General features: G+C 35.9%; 2 protein-coding genes and 1 pseudogene across 7 annotated transcripts; 1 reads left to right on the plus strand and 2 right to left on the minus strand.

Annotated features, from left to right (window-relative positions):
- Nucleotides 1-218: 218 nt before the first annotated feature.
- Nucleotides 219-6,781, plus strand: LOC132302911 (cuscuta receptor 1-like). 6 transcript variants are annotated; one of them, XM_059799913.1, is made up of 9 exons: nt 220-709; nt 818-967; nt 1,758-1,913; nt 2,228-2,302; nt 2,757-2,912; nt 3,293-3,367; nt 3,433-3,585; nt 4,118-4,264; nt 4,416-6,781. In XM_059799913.1, the coding sequence occupies exons 1-9, from the start codon at nt 352-354 to the stop codon at nt 6,656-6,658; spliced, it is 3,513 nt and encodes a 1,170-aa protein (XP_059655896.1). In that variant the 5' UTR covers nt 220-351; the 3' UTR covers nt 6,659-6,781. The 6 variants fall into 6 exon arrangements, with proteins under 6 accessions (XP_059655901.1, XP_059655896.1, XP_059655899.1 ...); XM_059799916.1 differs by lacking the exon at nt 3,433-3,585; XM_059799915.1 differs by lacking the exon at nt 818-967 and having other exon boundaries at nt 221-709.
- Nucleotides 6,782-7,699: 918 nt separating this feature from the next.
- Nucleotides 7,700-10,712, minus strand: LOC132302912 (protein ALP1-like; annotated as a pseudogene).
- A 2,128-nt stretch (nt 10,713-12,840) lies between these two features.
- LOC132302913 (UDP-galactose/UDP-glucose transporter 3) lies at nt 12,841-18,182 on the minus strand. The gene is made up of 7 exons (XM_059799920.1): nt 17,918-18,182; nt 17,313-17,410; nt 17,062-17,192; nt 15,896-15,926; nt 15,211-15,314; nt 14,909-15,030; nt 12,841-13,417 (listed from the first exon to the last, which is right to left on the minus strand). Exons 1-7 carry the CDS (start codon nt 18,019-18,021, stop codon nt 13,009-13,011), a joined length of 999 nt encoding a protein of 332 aa, XP_059655903.1. The 5' UTR covers nt 18,022-18,182; the 3' UTR covers nt 12,841-13,008.
- Between the last annotated feature and the right edge of the window lie 626 nt (nt 18,183-18,808).

The raw sequence follows: 18,808 nt of genomic DNA on the forward strand, positions 1-18,808 counted from the left end.
TATTACATTGATTTTGCAATATCTCAAAATTAGAGGAGTAATGTTTGTTTTGCCATGGAGGGAGTAACATTTTACCCAATCAATTTGCAAGGGCTCTTTCGTCAAACATATAATAGCATGTTCATTTAACAAAGAATGGTTAATTTTGTATACATGGTCCCTACATTACTATAAACCATTTTGAATTTTTGTTTGAGCTAGTGTTGGAGGCTTGCAGTAAAAGAGTTGGTATAAGCTTCTGCATCCTACAACACCTACTTTATTGGTCTATAAGAACCACCAGTAGTACTGCAAGCTTGGAGTCATAGAAAGTAGTGTAAGGTGAGAGAGAACCATTATATACTAGTTTATATGGAGATGGTTCGGTTGTGGTGGTGGGTTTGGATTTTGTTTCACATCCATGTTAATGGTTGCTTAGAGTCAGAGAGGATGGGTCTCTTGCAAATCAAAGCCTCCATCAACTATCCAAATGGAACTTCTCTGCCATCTTGGGAATCAAATGATAAACACAGCAACTGTTGTGATTGGAAAAGCGTTGAGTGCAACAATGGGAGAGTCATCCAACTTTTACTCAATGCCACATATAATTGGGATCACCGGTATGACATAACCGGCTGGTATATGAATTTCTCATTGTTTCTTCCTTTTAAAGAACTCGTATATCTAGACTTGTCAAGAATTCGTCTAGCCGGTTGGGTTAAGCATGAAGGTTAGCGGTTAACGTTATTTATTTATTTTTGTTGATATACACTCTTTTTTTATTTTTTGGAAATTTTCTAATTGTGAGTGATTTTGAAATTTCCAATATAATTTGCAGGTTTTGAAAGATTATCTGAGTTAAGAAAGTTAGAGGTGCTTATATTGGATTGGAATTCATTTAATAATAGCATCTTACAATCTCTTGGTGCACTTTCATCACTCAAAACTCTATCTCTAGCCAGCAACAATTTTTATGGATCAATCGAAGGTGATTAATTCAAAAAGGAAATACCTTTTTCAAGTCGATAAAAGAAGCATATCTTCTTGTTCTCAATATTCCTTGGTACTATAATTTTTCATACATACTTTATAAATTTGGAATAAACCTACATGTTATTTAACTGCAATATAAATTCAACAAAAAAATTACAAACACATATTAGTCCTGAGCAATTTTATCCTCATAGTAGTGTCAGAAAAAGAAAAAAAAAAAAAAAAATTGTAGGTTTTGCCTCTAAATTACTATGAATGGTTTGAAGTGTATATATAAATTCTGATATAAGTTTTTTTCGTGTCATTGTAGCTTTTCTTAACATGAGCAATTTGGTTGATCTAATTTTCATAGACCATCGTACTCACTTGCAAAGTTGAGATGCAATTACCATTAAGCAAGCTGAAAATCATGCGGTTGGGTCGAACTATAAACTTTAATTATTTGTACAAAATATTAATCATAGCATAAATCTCAAAATCTTAGAACTTCATTAATTTCACATATTCATAATGTATAAATAAATAGTTAAATACAAATATTTTGATCCATAATAACAAACTGCGTAAAGATCCAGCCAAACGTCAAGATCTTTCTTGTGAAAAGTATTCGACTAATTGGCCAGTTGGGTTGAACATGGAGGTTAGTTGTTTGCTAAGTTTATATATTTTGAAGTTTTTTTTTTTTATTATTATTTTTTTATTTTTGTTGATATACACACTTTTTTTTTTTTTTTTGAAAATTTTGAAATTGTGAGTAACTTTGAAATTTCCAATATAATTTGCAGGTTTTGAAAGATTATCTGAGTTAAGGAAGTTAGAGGTGCTTATATTGGATTTGAATTTATTCGATAATAGCATCCTACCATCTCTTGGTGCAATTTCATCACTCAAAACTCTATCTTTAGCCTTCAACAAGTTGAATGGATCAATTGACACCCAAGGTGATTAAATTCAAAAATGAAATACCTTTTTTAGGTCGACAAAAGAAGTATATCTAATACTATCATTTTTCATACATACTTTATAAATTTGGAGGAAAGCCACATGTTATTTAACTGCAATTTAAATTCAACAAAAAAAAAAAATTCAAATACATATTAGTCCTGAGAAATTTTATCCTCATATTAGTGTAAGAAGAAAAAATTGGCGTCTGGACCCAAGCTCACCTGGGAGCAAATTGTTTTCAAAAACCTAAAACTATGCATGGTTTGATGTATATATTCTCATATCACTTTTTTTTTTGGTGTCACTGTAGCTTTTCTTAACATGAGCAATTTGGTGGAGCTAGACTTGAGTGGCAACCGGATAAATAGTTTTACGGGAAATGAAGGTACAAAATGAGATAAAAGCATTTTGGTTGATCTAATTTTCATAGACCATCGTTCTCATTTGCAAAGTTGCGATGCAATTACCGTTAAGCAAGCTGAAAATCATGCGGTTGGGTCGAATTATTTGTACAAAATATTAATCATAGCATGAAATCTCAAAATCTTACTTCATTAATTTCACTTATTCAAATTGCATAAATAAATAGTTAAATACAAATATTTTGATCCATGATAACAAACTGCGTAAAGATCCAGCCAAACGTCAAGATCTTTCTTGTGAAAAGTATTCGACTAGCTGGCCGGTTGGGTTGAACATGGAGGTTAGCTGTTTGCTAAGTTTATAAATTTTCACCTTTTTTTATTTATTTTTGTTGATATATACACATTTTTTTTTTTTTTTTTTTTTGAAAATTTTGAAATTGTGAGCAACTTTAAAATTTCCAATATAATTTGCAGGTTTTGGAAGATTATCTGAGTTAAAGAAGTTAGAGGTGCTTATATTGGATACAAATTTATTCAATAACAGCATCCTACCATCTCTTGGTGCAATTTCATCACTCAAAACTCTATCTCTAGCCTCCAACAAGTTGAATGGATCAATTGACACCCAAGGTGATTAAATTCAAAAAAAAAAAAAAAATTTTGATAAGTAAAAATAACGAACTGTTTAATTTTTTAATTAAATTCAAAAATGAAATACCTTTTTCAGGTCGACAAAAGAAGTATATCTAATATTATCATTTTTCATACATACTTTATAAATTTGGAGGAAAGCTACATGTTATTTAACTACAATTTAAATTCAACAAAAAAAAATTCAAATACATATTAGTCCTGAGAAATTTTATCCTCATATTAGTGTAAGAAGAAAAAATTGGTGTCCGAACCCAAGCTCACCTGGGAGCAAATTGTTTTCAAAAACCTGAAAGTATGAATGGTTTGAGGTATATATTCTCATTTCAGTTTTTTTTTTTTTTTCGGTGTCATTGTAGCTTTTCTTAACATGAGCAATTTGGTGGAGCTGGACTTGAGTGGCAACTGGATGAATAGTTTTACGGGAAATGAAGGTACAAAATGAGATAAATGCATTTTGGTTGATTTAATTTTGATTATTCGTTTTCATACTAATCAGGCTTGAAGAGCTTAAGCAAGCTGAAAATCATGCGGTTGGGGTCCAACAGTTTTAAAAATGCCAGCATTCTACAATCATTGGGTGCTCTTTCCTCACTAAGGGAGTTAGATCTCCGGGACAGTTATGAATTGCTAGTATTGGTTACAGAAAAAGGTAAGACATAATGGAGATGCCTCTCAACTCAATTTGAATTGGCATTTTGTTCAATATTGGAATTAAAAACATATTCAGTTATATATATTATTTATCATTTTGGTAAAATGAGTAGAAAATGTTTTGATTGTACCAGATATCCATTTTTTCCTTTTTCCTTTTTCCTTCAGTAATGTGGGTCCTGATATTCATCTTCACCTTTGCAACTTTCATGTAGTTTTCTTGTTATTTTCTTAATACTCTTTATAGGGTTGGACGGGTTGAACAATTTAAAAATGTCTCAAGCTCACTTTAAATTGGCATTACTTCACTTTCTACACTTTCTAGAAAATGTATTTAGTTATATCTATATATATATATATATTATATGTACTTACCCTTTTGCTAAAAATGAGCACAGATCATGTATTACTTCATCCGAATCATCCTAATTTTGTAGCTTTCAATGACTCGATGTCGAATTTTCTTGCCATCATAATCTTATTATCTTTGTAGATACTGTAATAATTTTATTTTCAACTGTTGTTATTAGATTTGGAGGGGTTAGCCAACTTGGAGGAGTTGTATTTGGATCGTTGCTCTATTGACGTCAGCTTTTTTCATAATGCTGGAGTGTTAACTTCTCTTAGAGTGTTGTCAATGCCAGACATTGAATTCAACGGCAGACTACCGAACCAAGGTTTATATGCTTTATACTATATTTAATTTTTTGGATTACTAATCATGAAAAAAAATTCAATTTCATAATATTGTTTCGATAAACAAAAAATTGATTTGGATGTAGACGTATATAATAAAAATCTAATTCAACTTAACATTGGGTTTTTCAGGTTGGTGTGAGCTTTATAATCTTGAAGAGTTGGATCTGAGTGGGAATGAATTAAATGGGATACTTCCTTGGTGCATGAGGAATTTGACATCACTCCGCTTTTTGGAACTCTCATACAATCATTTCACTGGAAGTATTGCCGCCTCCCCCCTTACCAGTCTCACATCACTCCAATATCTTTCAATTTCACACAATGATTTCGTGATCCCAATCTCGTTTTTCGCATTTTATAACCATTCAAAGCTAAAGCTCATTTCAGGTGATCACAACAGATTGAGTGACCACCCAATTTCAATAATTCCAAGGTTCCAACTGAAGGTTTTCAGTTTGTCAAACTGCAATGCCAACCAGTTGTTGAGTGAAGGGCTTTTCCATTTTCTCTATCATCAACATGACCTCATAGTGGTTGATCTATCACATAACAATCTGACTGATAGTGGTGGGACATTATTTTTTCTCTCTTGGTTGTTGGCAAACAATACACAATTGGTTTATCTTAATCTAAGAAATAACTCCTTCTCAGGGCCTTTCCCATTATTGACTTCTTCTCCTTACAACATCACAAAGTGGATTGATATCTCTAACAATCATATTCATGGTCAACTGCCAACAAATATAAGTTCCATATTTCCCAGTTTAAATTTTTTAAACTTGTCTCAGAATGAATTGGAAGGTAGGATTCCGGCATCATTAGGTGATCTGCATTCTTTATCCTATTTAGACTTGTCTAACAATCATTTGTCAGGACAAATACCTCAACATTTTGCAATTGGTTGCTTCTCCATATATTTCCTCAAACTATCCAATAATACTTTGGATGGTCGGATGCTTCCTGATCTTGTGACCCTAACCAGCTTGGAGTATTTATATTTGGACAATAACCGTTTTGAAGGAAAGATTCCAGATAGCTTGTCTACCGCATCTGGTTTGACGGCATTAGACATTAGCAATAACAGCATGTCAGGTCATCTTCCAATATGGATTGGGAATATGCGTTACATAGAAGTACTTATCATGTCCAAAAATCATTTTGAAGGTCCAATTCCAGCTGAGTTCTGCAAACTTGATTGGCTTTCTGTTTTAGACCTTTCCAACAATAATCTGTCCGGATCTATACCATCTTGCTTCAACTCATCAGAAATAGAGCATGTACATCTGAATCACAACATGCTAAGTGGCCCATTCCCACATGCATTTTACAACTGTTCTTCTCTGGTGACGTTAGATCTAAGACAGAATAACCTAAGTGGTAAGATTCCGAGCTGGATTGGCAACCTTTCCTCATTGAGCATTCTTCTCCTCAAATCTAATAGTTTCGAGGGAAAACTTCCTCACCAATTGTGCAGCTTGAAAGGGTTAACTATATTGGATCTTTCTCAAAACAATCTTTCCGGTTCCATACCTCATTGCTTTGGTTCCATACCTTTCAAGCCAATGACTAGAAAATCCTATAAACCACGTCTGGCTTTGGTTGTGGATTGGAGAACTAATTTTCTGTCTTACGTGGTGATGGAGACAATGTTATCTAAGAACTATGATGTTTTTCAGAGTGGGCAATATTTCCCACTAATGGTTGCGACACAAGTAGTGGAGTTCACCACAAAGAGTAGATTGTATGCATACTGCGGTAATATACTGGACTACATGTCAGGAGTCGATCTCTCTTGCAACCTCTTAACAGGAGAAATCCCATCTGCTATTGGAAATCTAAGTGAGATCCATGCACTAAACTTGTCGCATAACAATCTCATTGGTTCAATCCCAACAACTTTCTCAATGTTAAAACAAGTGGAGAGTTTGGATCTTTCCTACAACAAATTGAGTGGAACAATTCCCTCTCAACTCATTGAGTTGAACTATTTGGCAGTCTTCAGTGTGTCACACAACAATTTATCAGGTACGACTCCGGAATGGAAAGCTCAGTTTGGGACCTTTGAAGAAAGCAGTTATGAGGGAAATCCTCTTCTTTGTGGACCTCCATTACGTAACAGTTGCAATAAAACTGGATCTCCGTTGACATTGCCTCATCACTCTTTAGAAGAGGAAGGTTTTATGGATATGGAGGTTTTCTATGTGACTTTTATGGTCTCTTTCATAATTGCGTTCTTGGGAGTTGTTGCAGTTTTGTGCATAAATCCTTATTGGAGACGAGCATGGTTTCGTATCGTCGAAGCTTATGGGACCTCTTGCTATTATTTTGTTCTTGACTGCTTTCTCAAGGCGTTCATCAGAAGAGGTGTGTAGACCTCGCATGTATCTTCATGGCTATGTGTGTGTACATATATATAGGCCTATTTAAGGATTGTCTGTTTTTGTAATGTACAATGATGATTATCTAAATGGATACCACACTTTTTCTTCTGTCCAGATCACTCAATCTGAATCGTCCACTTACCTTTTCATCTGTGAGTACAAATACGGATACCTTCTTGTTTTTTTTCCTCATATTTCTTATACACTGGAGCAATGGTAGATGCAAAACTGCGTCATTCTGAGTGTTGATTGCTGCATAATGTATCAATATTAATACATCTCTGTTAATTCACATGCTTTTTGCCAATCCACAATAAATTGATAGGCTAGGTATCTGTTTAAACACCACGTATACCCAAAATATCCGTATTCTTAAACTGACATGGTTTGGTTATAAAAGCTTAAACAGACAAAAGAAACTTCTAAAATATTAAATCATTTCCTTTCTTCTTTTTGAAGAGAGGCTGAATATGAAAAGATTGATAAGTCAATGAATTCTTGTCAATGATTAATATTTTAAAAATTGATGATCCGCTTAGAAAAGATAATATGTTTTTTACATTGCAGTCTCAAAAAAATGCTAAACATTAACGACAACGTTTTTATATTTCTCAGGTTTGAAGAGTTTAAGCAAGCTAAAAAATCTGCAGCTTCAGTTTTAACAGCTTTAAAAATGTCAGCATTCTACAAACATTGAGTGCTCTACCATCACTAAAGGAATTACATCTCCAACAAAAGATATAACTGACATGCCCAACAAAGATCCTATGAATTCAATTTAAATTTCCATTCATTCAATTAAGGAATCCAACGTATATTTGGTTATCAATATTATTTACTTTTTCACCAAAATGAGCAGCAAATGTTCTCATTGTTATTCCTTGAGCAACCAAACAATAATCACAGATTGTTTGACTGCAATGCAATAAGTTATTTGACAAAGGACTAATGAATATGGAACCTTTTTTTTTTTTGGGTTTGTTGTTTAGGGTGTGCAAGTAAAGAATAAGTTAAACTGTGAGCAAGAAAAGATGTCCAAACCATTTAAAGTGTGTAAGAGCAAACAAAGTCTAAGCTCAAATAAAAAGTACAACTAAACTATAAAATCTATAATTGAGTATAAACAATTAGGTGACCTAAAACTTGTATGTAATAGCAGTACAACATCTCAATATCATACATGTGTGGCTGTTCCTTTCCTTCCATACAGTCTCCAACTTCTTCTGGAACATCTGATTACACAAGCCCCTTGCCAACAAGAAGTAAATCAACAACCAAGAATAGGATAATTTCAAAGCTATTCAAAATGAAAGAACAGTTACAACTTAAATATCGAATTAGCACAAAGTGATTCAACAGATAGTTGACAATCTCCTTTGCTTCGTTACACATACAACGCCAATTCAGATGAATATTCTTCCCGTGATTCTGGTCAGCAATAGTCAGTATCGCCCACAAGGCTGCAGCTTGATTGAGGTAAAGAAAAAACGTAGGGAAGCACTTTGACACGCTTAAAGCATTTCAAGGAAATTCACTCTCCATCCCCAGCACAAATCCTTATAAAATGGTCTCGCAAAAATTTTCACTATTGTCAATCTGTTACCCACATAGAGGCACCATGCAAAATCTTAACGGAAGCATCCACTAACTCGGGCCTACTTAATTTTGAGCTCACACAACTTCACTTTTAGAGAACCTGAAATAATCTGGTTCCAATACTTCCATACCAGAGGCTATACTAAAAAAGACCAAGAACACCTCTCAAGGAAACATCCCCACACCAAGCATCATGTGAGATTACGCCCTATGACCATTTTCTGCCACAAAGTTGGCATATAGAATTTCCCGATCAACTAAATTGCCAAAACTAACTATGATCAACAATGTCAACATCCACAAACGGCAATGAAGAAGATAGCGAGTTCATTATAGGAAACATCCTATATCACTTCATGATGACTTGCATAACCATGCTGTTCAGAATTTCTGCTATTTTGTACATAAATCCACATTGGCAACACTCATGATTTAATCTCATAGAGGTGCACTAGACATGTAACTGTTAGAACTTTCTGCTTAAAGCCTAAAACTGCTATTCAGTTGAAACATGTAGCCATTTTTTAATATGTTTACTGGTGAAGTATATCAGCCTCTTTTCTTCAGAGCCACCCATCAAGATCACTTTTGCATTCAACGGTTTTTTATTTCATTAGTCACCTATATCCTTGCATGTGCAAAAACTCAGAAAATCCAAAGCATACATTCTGAGAACCTGATGCCTAGCCCCATCGAAATGCATTTCCTCATTCACAAAAATGTAGTTCAATTGCATTGGCGTCATTCAAATGTTATAACGAGGAATTATGAACACAAACACATAGATATTGGAATAGCAGTAAAATGGGAGAGAGCAAGGGATCCATCTGAATAGAAATGCATCTTGAAGTAGATCACATCAAAACACAAAACTCATTCACATTAACCCATTCCTACTATATATAACACAAAGTATTAAAAGAAAAGAAAGATCCACTGCATTCATAAATTCAGAATTTACCTCCTCTGACTCACCCTACTCAGGTGTGTGGTAAGTGCATTCCTGATCCGTAGCCCATTCTCATCCACCTCTCCTTGGTAAACTGTAAGCTCTTGATCCTTCGAGTACCATGCCTCTTCATCAGGAAATGGCTCACTGCACTTGATCAGAAAATTATGAAGTAGACAACACGTTATGATAACAAATGGAAAGGACTCGATACATTCTTCCTTCCAAGGCTTCGATAGAAGCTGGCATCGAGCCCAAACTCTCCCAAATGCTGTGCCAACCAATTCCATTACATGACTATGCACTGAATTAAAAGCTCGTTCTGATGAACTTAAACTACTCCTTTCGTCGGATTTAACAAAAGAAGTGAGAAGCCGTGGAAAAAGGGGTAACAGAGTCACCCAATATGTACTGTGGAATAGAATTGCCATCACTGAGCTCAAAAGATGGCCCATTCAACAACTCCCTCGATTCCTCCAACCGAAAACAACTTGGATTGCCGTAAAACGGTTTCAAGCTTCATTGTATTAGGCCACCCAGCGGAAACATCCAAGAACATGCCTTCCGAGTCCACCAATGCCTGAACCATCAACAATCCATTTTCACCCAACAACTCACCATCAATCTCAAACAGATCGAATCCTAAAACACCAGAACAATTGGGAAGTGAAATCCAACCGAAACCCACTACAATTCGTTTGATATCGGTCTGAAATTCGAAAAGATGTCCTAGATTCTCATTGATTGCCTTGCAAACCATGTAAAATGCACGACAAGCGCCAGCAGAATCGAGGCCGAACGGCCTGGCGACGGACTTATAAAACGCACCGTGGGATAAGCGGAAAAGGGTAGCGGCGAGAGCGTAATTGGGAGGGATCGGAGAGAGAGAGTTGAGAGAAGGAGTGAGGAGTCAGAGGAGGAGAGTGAAGGAAGGTTTGGACATGCGAAAGGCATCGACCCATCGGGCGTCGTAGTTGGCGGAGGCGGCAGAGAGGAAGCGGTGGAACCAGCAGGAAGGGGGAGTTGAGGAGGAGGAGAAAGAGGAGAGTGGTGATGGAGGAGAGAGGAGAGAGAGGAGTTTGGAGATGGAGACGGAGGTGGAGGAGATATGGGATTCTAGGGTTAGGGTTTGGGAAGGATGGAGGCGGAGGTCGTTTTGGGAGAGGAAAGAATAGGCGGCAGAGGTGGCGGAAGCGACGAGGGTGATGAGGTGGGTCAGGTTTTCACGGTGTAGTCTATGACCAACCTCACTGATCCATCTCACATACATTCTTGCGGGGTTTACAGCCACTATAATCACTCCTCTATAAGTTTTCCACATATGTAGAGTTGTTTTGTTATGAACCCGTGTTCACTTTTTTTTGAATCGCAGTCATCCGACCTAGAGTTTTTACGAAAAAAAGGCCTACCAAGATCTGCATTTCAATCTAGAATGTTACGGTGCATTCTAGTATTCCCGACAGATCTAACAATATGTTCTGCATTTCTTTTAGTTAGCAGAGCATACTGATCCGATTCCTAACGAAACTATGAGCATAGAAGACACGCATGCTGGTTGACTAAGAACATTCATTAACTGGGAATGGTTGCAGGACCACAAGATGGTACCTCTTCAGAGTTCAGGCAGGTCGACTCGGTTCAGTTCGAGGTGCTTGTCGTTAGTCGTGGACTTGACTATGAAGAAGAGAGTTGGCCATCCCTGCACAAACTGGTCTGGAACTGGAGCCGTTCTCCTAACGAGGCCATGACAGGCCGAAACTAGTCAGCATGTATCATTGGGAGGGCAGGTCATGGTGGCTGACCATGGCGCTTGCGCGAGCTGAAGCAACGCCTTGGTACCGCACGGGCCGTGCCGTTGCGCTAAATCTCTAGGTCCGTGACAATACCCTCACTTTAATTTCAAGTGTTGGGATCGGGACCCAGGTTATTCCTTTCCCATTACAGTTTTTGGTCTTGATTTTCTATATGTACAGAACTTGGAGTAGTACAATTCCATACCCTTTCAGAGTTTACATGGCATCTCGCCTATATTACCAGTTCAGAGAAGAAAAAAAAAAAGAGGAGGATCAACCAGTTATATATCTTATAATAATTTGAGTAGAGAATATGATATATGGTGTTTCGTGTGCATACGTTTGTTCTTCTATGTCTGCTTTAATTGTCTGAGAATTGAGATGAATGTATAACTAATATAGAGAAAATTGAAGCAGAAATAGCATAAGCACAGAGAAAAGCATAAAATGGAGTAAGAGAAGTTTTACTTACGTAGATTAAATTCGTCATGTTTCTGCCTCACTGTCTCTTAGAAACCTCGTGGGAGCTGTGTGTGTGTGTGTGAATTTCTAATGGAGGCTGTAGCGAAGAAGGGGGGTCTGAGACTCTGAGGAATGGGTTGGTATTTAAGTTGGTCAATGGATGATGTTGGAAGAGAAACTGTGATTATGATGGCCAAAGCAAAAGCAATTGGTAAAAGGTGGGAGGGAAGCTGTGCAAAATAAAGTTCACAGAATCACTTTCTCTCTCCATTTTGCCATGTATTAAAAAAGACCTATTTGGACATTCCAGTTGCATAAAAGAACGGTTTGAGCCTTGGGATAAAACGGGTAATTGGATTTCTTCTTCGCGAAAGGGGCTAGGATTACCACCATATCTGTGATCAACTACAGCATGCCATTAAATAAAAATCACCAAGGTTATTATTTATATTTTATATTATTATAGAATTGATCTCTTCCGCGCCTTTTCTGCAATAAATTTTCTCCACACCAAATATTGTACGTATACTCAACCTGGATCCCTCTAGTGCACCAGTACTTCCACCGTAAAGGGTTGGGATTAATAAAGGGGCAAGGATTACCACCATATCTGTGATCAACTACAGCGTGCCATCAAATAAAAATCACCATGGTTATTATTTATATTTTATATTATTACAGAATTGATCTCTTCCGCGCCTTTTCTACAAGATATTTTCTCTACACCAAATATTGTACCTATACTCAACCTGGATCCCTCTAGTGCACCAGTACTTCCACCGTGAAGGGTTGGGATTAATCCAATAGTGAAACTCCCCACCTACTACAGAATGTCATGCACAAAAGAGGATCCTCACAACAACCCTACACCATTGACGTTCGTCCCATTAAAGCCCTAGAAAACAAAGAGGAATTGATCACAAGAAATTTATCCAGTAGTGAAACTCACCACCTGCTACTGAATGCCGTGCACAAAAGAGGATCCTCACAACCACTCTAAACCATTGACGTTTAAATTTCGTCCCATTATAGCCCTAGAAAACATAAGAGGTTTAAATTTCGTCCCATTATAGCCCTAGAAAACGTAAGAGGAATTGATACACAAGAAATGTTTCCGCTGAAAACATAAGAGGAATTGATCCACAAAAAATGTTTCTACTAGGAGCTTACGATTATTGGGGACTACGCCTCCGCTGCCATACTCGGCGACTTACCCAGCCTGGGATAAAGAAGCACCCTTCGTGACTCCTTGGAGATGAATTGGGGCAAAGTCTCGGATACCTCGGGTTATCCAAAAAAATGTTGTGACTAAGTACTTCAATTATATTATTTAACCAAAAAAAAAAAATTTAATTTAGATGGAATTTTAGAGAGACGCATCAAAACTTCCTCCAACTACATTTACTAAAATCTAGTTGAATACATTTACCTATATTCCATATGTGACTAATGAATCTTGCAGCCACACTAGTATCATAACAGGCAAAAATACATAAAGCCAAAAAAGGAAAAATAAAGTTTACAATCAAAATTATCACCGTTCAAGTGGACTTTTTCTTCTTCGTCATTCTCTGCAATTTCCTCCATTTGAGGTAAATCTGGTATGACAACCCAGAGAAGACCATGGCAACGCTCCCCCATTGCTTTGTCGACAAGGGATTGCCACTCAGCAGCGAAGAGACCACTATGCTGACAAATTTGCGGGTGGTTGTGATGGTGGTGTTAGTGAGGGAACCGAATCGACTTATGGTTAGAAATATAAAATTCTGGCCAACTGCACCGCACAGACAGTAATACAAAATGTCCCATGCTGCCTCTGGATGCTGTTTGCAGAACTGGACCGCCTCGAATCCACTGGCATGCGGATATCCAAACATGAAGGCAATGTTGTAAATGGTACCCCACAAATTCATTCCCAGCATTATATCCCAAGCACTTGTTTTTGGGTACCTTTGCAAGACAGAAAATCTTATTAAAAACAAAAGTTTATATAACTACAGAAGCACAAGAAATTGATGACGCATCAGTGGGGTACTTGCATACTCAAAAGGTTGTTGAAATGCATTGTGCACAGTGCCTTGTGAAGAAAATATAAACGAAGTGCCGACACTGGACATTACGTGTGACAATCCGGGGGGAATCTCAAACCATTTACTTTCACCAACTAGTAATATATCAATAATACTCAATATATATATATATAAACTGTAAATCTCAATATATATTCTTGAATTCAAGATAGATTATTTATAAACTAGAAATATTAATTTTTCTCTCTCCTTTTTTTTTTTGTTCTTATTCTTTTTATTGGTGGTGGGGGCTAGTAGGTCCACCCATGGTGACAAAAGCGTAGAGATTTAGCAATTGACAGACCACGATTTTCATAAACTTCCTCTGTTTAGCCATCTTCCCCATATTTAGCATTCCCTTGTAGAAACAATTATGCATATTATTCAGGGAGAAAAGACAAATAAATAATCATCAAGGGAAGTATGGAAGGCTACCAGAGACAGTATAAAATATCTTTAAAGTACAATACAAGTTATCTAAGCCAAAGAGTTAGAAAAACAAGTTTCTTTCTTGTTTGGATGGGGTTATATGTAGTTTTTTGAGTTTGCTGATGAAGCACTTCAATTAGTATTAGGGGTGAGACCTAAATCACCTTAGGTGGTACATCAAAAGCAAGACATGCAAGGTCCAAACTTTCTAAACGAGGGTCATAAATGATTTAGGTAAATGATGATCCAAACCATTTAGGGGTATGTGTTAGTAGATTGTTGTTATGGTCCTTTAGGCTTTAGAGAGTGAGGTGTGCATAAGAGTGTTTTTATTATAGTTTTCTACCCATCACGCTGCCATGAAATATGACTGATATTATTGTTTCAAATTCTCTTCTTCCCTTTCTTTTAATCCGTATTCTGTATTCGTCACACAAATTTTTTAGGCTTTTCGACAATTATTCATAGTTCAACGTGTTCAATTTCTAGCTAGTGAGCACCCTGAACATCAGGGTTACAGACTCCAATTCCTGCGCCAGCTTCTTAATCTTGTAGAAGATACTAGCTCATTTTAAGAAAATGCAAAGTAAATGAAAAGAAAATGAAAAAATGAAGTTTTTGGCATAGTGCTTAAGCGTTAACAACAATTAAGCATATTTGTATAACGTGCTGCCAAAACTATACTTCAACATAACAGAAGGAAAAAAGGTTATTCCACATCAAGAGTTTCAAGATAAGGTGTAATGATAAAGAATAGTGAAAGTCAATCAAAGAGGAAGAAATAAATAAACAATAAAACGAGAAAGGGATTTCCCAGTGGCTGCTTTTTTACTTTTATGCTATTCAAGTAATCAAGAAAGAGACAAAAATCATAAAACAATTCAAACTTCGAAGCCATTAAGTATCCTTAGCAATATAGTATAAACTTTTTTAACTGGAATACCTTACTGTAATTGAATCCTGAGTAGCATTTGTGAATCCATCAAATGCAAGATTCAGGAAACACAATCCATATCCTAGTGGAGCATTCGGGTGTGCCAGCTTGCTTATGGTCTTTGAGCTAGTCTGCAACCAACATAAGTATAGATGAGATACATAAGAGTAAGACCTTAAACATAAAGTATCCATTTGGTCGTCCAAACTGAATTATGCACAGAACTTTGTATTGCAACTCAGCACATCCACACACACACACACGCACAAAGAGTATTATAATTCCAACATTATGAATTGCACATTCCTCACCTTCGAGAGTGCAAATGTAGATACACCCCCAGCAACAAGGAAAGTACAAAGATACTCAGGAAGAGTGTATCTTATACCATAAACTAGGGCACCCATCAGCATCACTGCATAAACAACAAATTTCAAATAAGTTAATTGTTAAAACCATTAATGCACTGAAATGTTCAGATAAAAAAAAAAAAAAAAATCTACGCGCATAATAAGTTAATCATCCACGCATCAACAAAAGGTTCAATCTCCAAACAACAAGAACTATATGAATTAAACTTAAAAAAATTTCCCTTCATCTATCACAAAATGAAGAAAATCATAGTTTTTACAATCTGAAAAACCAGAACTGTTCCTGGACATTGTCTCTAACATAGGCTATATATGCCTTGTGGAACTTAAAAAATATCCTCTCTTCCATTTCTTGTCCACGATAATCCATTGAGAAGCCACCACTCACTTTCAATGGTCATTTAAAAGATCAATCAGAATCTTTTACAATATTCTTCTAGAATCCTCTTTTAGGTGTGTTGGATTTTTTCTTTTTCTTTTTTGTGGGTTGGGTGGGGTTGGAATTGAGGTACTAGTAAAAGCATCGATTTACAACCAAAATGTCTGTTATGATCCATACAACCTAAATCATATATGTTTAAAATAAACACATAATTTGCTTCTTTTAACCAAGTCAATAACTCACCTGGAATCATTTTTGAGGATTTTGCCAGGACCTGCAAGTGACAATAATGGCAAGAGTATTAATGCCATGAATTAATTTGTGAATTCTTTTAATAATTGCAATCTAAGGTTCACCGAGAAAAAGAAAAAAAAAAATCCGGATCATTAAATACATATTCACAATTTTAAAGGAACGTGGCTTCCAATGAGTCCTGAACCATTAAAGGTTGCAAAGAAAACACAACTGATGGCTAAGGGCTAAACTGATGTACAACCGAAGTGAATGCTAGATAGCACACCATAGATCTTGTAACAGAACATCTATGTAGCTATTATTAGAAATGACAGTAGCTAGCAACCGAAGTGAGAGTGTAGAGAGAAAACAAATTAAGGCAAAAAGCCCTCTATACATATATATATATATATATATATATATATATATATATATTGATAAGTAAAAAGCTCTCTATATATATCTGTAAACACCTTCAAGTGGACTTTTATGCAATTTATTTGACGATGGTTTGGTAAAAAAAAATGACAAAAGCCAGCAAACTAACTCAGACTAGAGAGAACAAAAAGTAAAAACTCTCTCCCCTGAAGATATAATGATTACGTTCCATTAGAATGACATTTTATGAAAGGTCAAAGTAAACTCTCTCTCTATAGCTAGCGGTCGCCTTCCATTAGAAATGACATTTCATGAACTGTCACTCATAGAGATGACCAAAAAAAAAAATTGAGAAAACGATAGCAGCCAACAATCGAACTGAGAGTCTAGAGAGAAGAAGAGGTAAAAGCTCAGCATAGATCTATATAAGACCGCTCTCTCTCTAATATATATAGAGAGCATAGATATATATATATATATGGATGCATAGAGAGAGCTCTATTTCTATACATAATTCTTTGAGTTAGGTTGCTGGTTTGTGTCATTTCCTTTTTTATCAAACCATTATGACATAAATTGATTGAAGTTCAATTTTTTTTTCCTCATAAAAGGAAGACCCATTTGAAGGTGTTTTCAAATATAGAGAGAGAACATTTTTTCCTTAAATTTGTTCTCTCTCTATACTCTCCCTTCGGTTGCTAGCTGTTGTCATTTCGGTTGCTAGCTGTTGTCATTTTTAATAGAAGCTACATAAAGGAGGGTGATAAAGCATCAATCACAGAGAAATTCGAACATACTTGGGCAGGGTAACTGATGTATTTTAATGCTTCAATCCCCATAGCTGGACCAATTGTATTAGTAATGCCAGCACTCCAGTAACTCCACCATGGAGCACCACCACTACTCTTGCTGGACCAAAGCTTTATCACTGTTTGAAAGCAAACACACTAAAATTGATAACTTGACCCCATCATCTAATTTCTACTAGAAGTAGTATCCAAGTAAACGAAACAAAGATAAAGGCTCGCAGAAAAGGAAGAAAACTTACTTATAAATGACCAGATTAAACACACTACATTCTGTGCCAGGTTTAGAAATGCCAAGTGTTCAAACCGCTTCTTGTCTGGGCCAAATCGCTTGGTAGAACTGAACAATTAAAATATATATGATCAATTGAGAGAGAACACAACACCATCAATCATTTGGCAAACTTGGTAATAATCAATCAATGTTGCAAATATACGCAGTAGCTACAAATTTAAACAGAAAAAAACAAGAAAAAAAAAAATCTTTCTATTGTTATTTGTAACCAATGCTCTATGAATTTCACTTAGATGTGTTGTAAACAAAATGTCATTCAATAGGTATTAAATTTTTTTTTTTTTTCCTAAATTAAGCCAACGATGTCAATATTAAAGAGAAATTATTTACTTCAAAAGTAACATTCAATCGAATACAATACGGCGATTGATTTTCAGTACTACGACCCAAAACGTTCAAATCATGCCCTAATTCTTTACGGATCCAAATCAGAATAAGTCCTAAGCAACATATGATACGTTACATATATACATATATATATATATATATATATATATTGGAGACGTTATCAAATGAATTGAAATTATTGAACTAATGGAAAAGAAAAATTACACAGTCTCTTGAAGAACTCCTTGGTATATATAAGCTGACCAAATGCCGGCGACGCAGAAGGCGAGCACCAGAACACGGCGGAGTCCGGAACCGTGAGACTCCATCAGAGGGCTGGAGATCACCGGAAGCACCAGATCCGGCGAGCTGCGTGGGTTTTCCGGCGGATATTTAAGACGGAGATGAGAGAATGTGAGATCTGAAAAGAGTATTTGTGAAGAACGAAACGACGGGACAATTCTCAACTGTCAAATGGAAGGAGACGACGAGTGCTGTTATAAGAGCGCTCAAAGCTACGTTGAATTTCCACGCGTCGGATTTTTATTGGTTAGATGATTTGTTTCTTGAGATCTGATTGGCTCAGCAAACGCGGACTCTTGCCGTATATATTCAACAAGAAGAAATAAATTTGCCAAGAGTGTATGCCACGTGTTGTTTGTGAATGGAAGGTTTTTAGTGAGGAATTATTAGAATATATCTATATATATATATAAACAATTTTAATTGAGATTTAATCTGAAAATAATAAACCCAATAAACCAAGTGTCCAAACAATTAACCGTTTTTTTTTTTCATTTATCGGGATATTGGATACATATATTCTCCACCAACTGATATATATATCAGTTGGTGGAGAATATGATAAGACAATATTATAAAATATGAAATGTATGGTAAAATATGATATGACAATATTGCTCCTGCCAAAACTAACACTGTCTCTTCGTCCCCACCCCACCCAAAACCTCCGTCACCTATACATACATACATACATGTATCTATATATATATATATATATATATATATATATATGGGTTAATTATAATGACACCGCTTGAGATTTGCTATAATAATAGTTATATATAAGTTGAACCATTTTTGAACGATGACACC

The sequence above is a fragment of the Cornus florida genome, unplaced genomic scaffold (assembly GCF_030987335.1).
Source record: "Cornus florida cultivar Cherokee Brave unplaced genomic scaffold, ASM3098733v1 CherokeeBrave_3.0.0_Hap2_Chr04, whole genome shotgun sequence".
In the NCBI taxonomy this organism is placed as follows: domain Eukaryota; kingdom Viridiplantae; phylum Streptophyta; class Magnoliopsida; order Cornales; family Cornaceae; genus Cornus; species Cornus florida.

Bases quoted from the DNA above. Each gene is read 5' to 3' on its own strand.
- LOC132302911 (XM_059799913.1), top strand. From the start codon at position 352: ATGGAGATGGTTCGGTTGTGGTGGTGGGTTTGGATTTTGTTTCACATC. The intron at 710-817 runs GTTAGCGGTTAA...TATAATTTGCAG, and splicing joins CGGTTGGGTTAAGCATGAAG to GTTTTGAAAGATTATCTGAG. The intron at 1,914-2,227 runs GTGATTAAATTC...GTGTCACTGTAG, and splicing joins TGGATCAATTGACACCCAAG to CTTTTCTTAACATGAGCAAT.
- LOC132302913 (XM_059799920.1), bottom strand. From the start codon at position 18,021: ATGGAGTCTCACGGTTCCGGACTCCGCCGTGTTCTGGTGCTCGCCTTC. The intron at 15,927-17,061 runs GTATGTTCGAAT...TGTCACTTGCAG, and splicing joins ACATCAGTTACCCTGCCCAA to GTCCTGGCAAAATCCTCAAA. The intron at 15,031-15,210 runs GTGAGGAATGTG...TGTTGGTTGCAG, and splicing joins CTACATTTGCACTCTCGAAG to ACTAGCTCAAAGACCATAAG.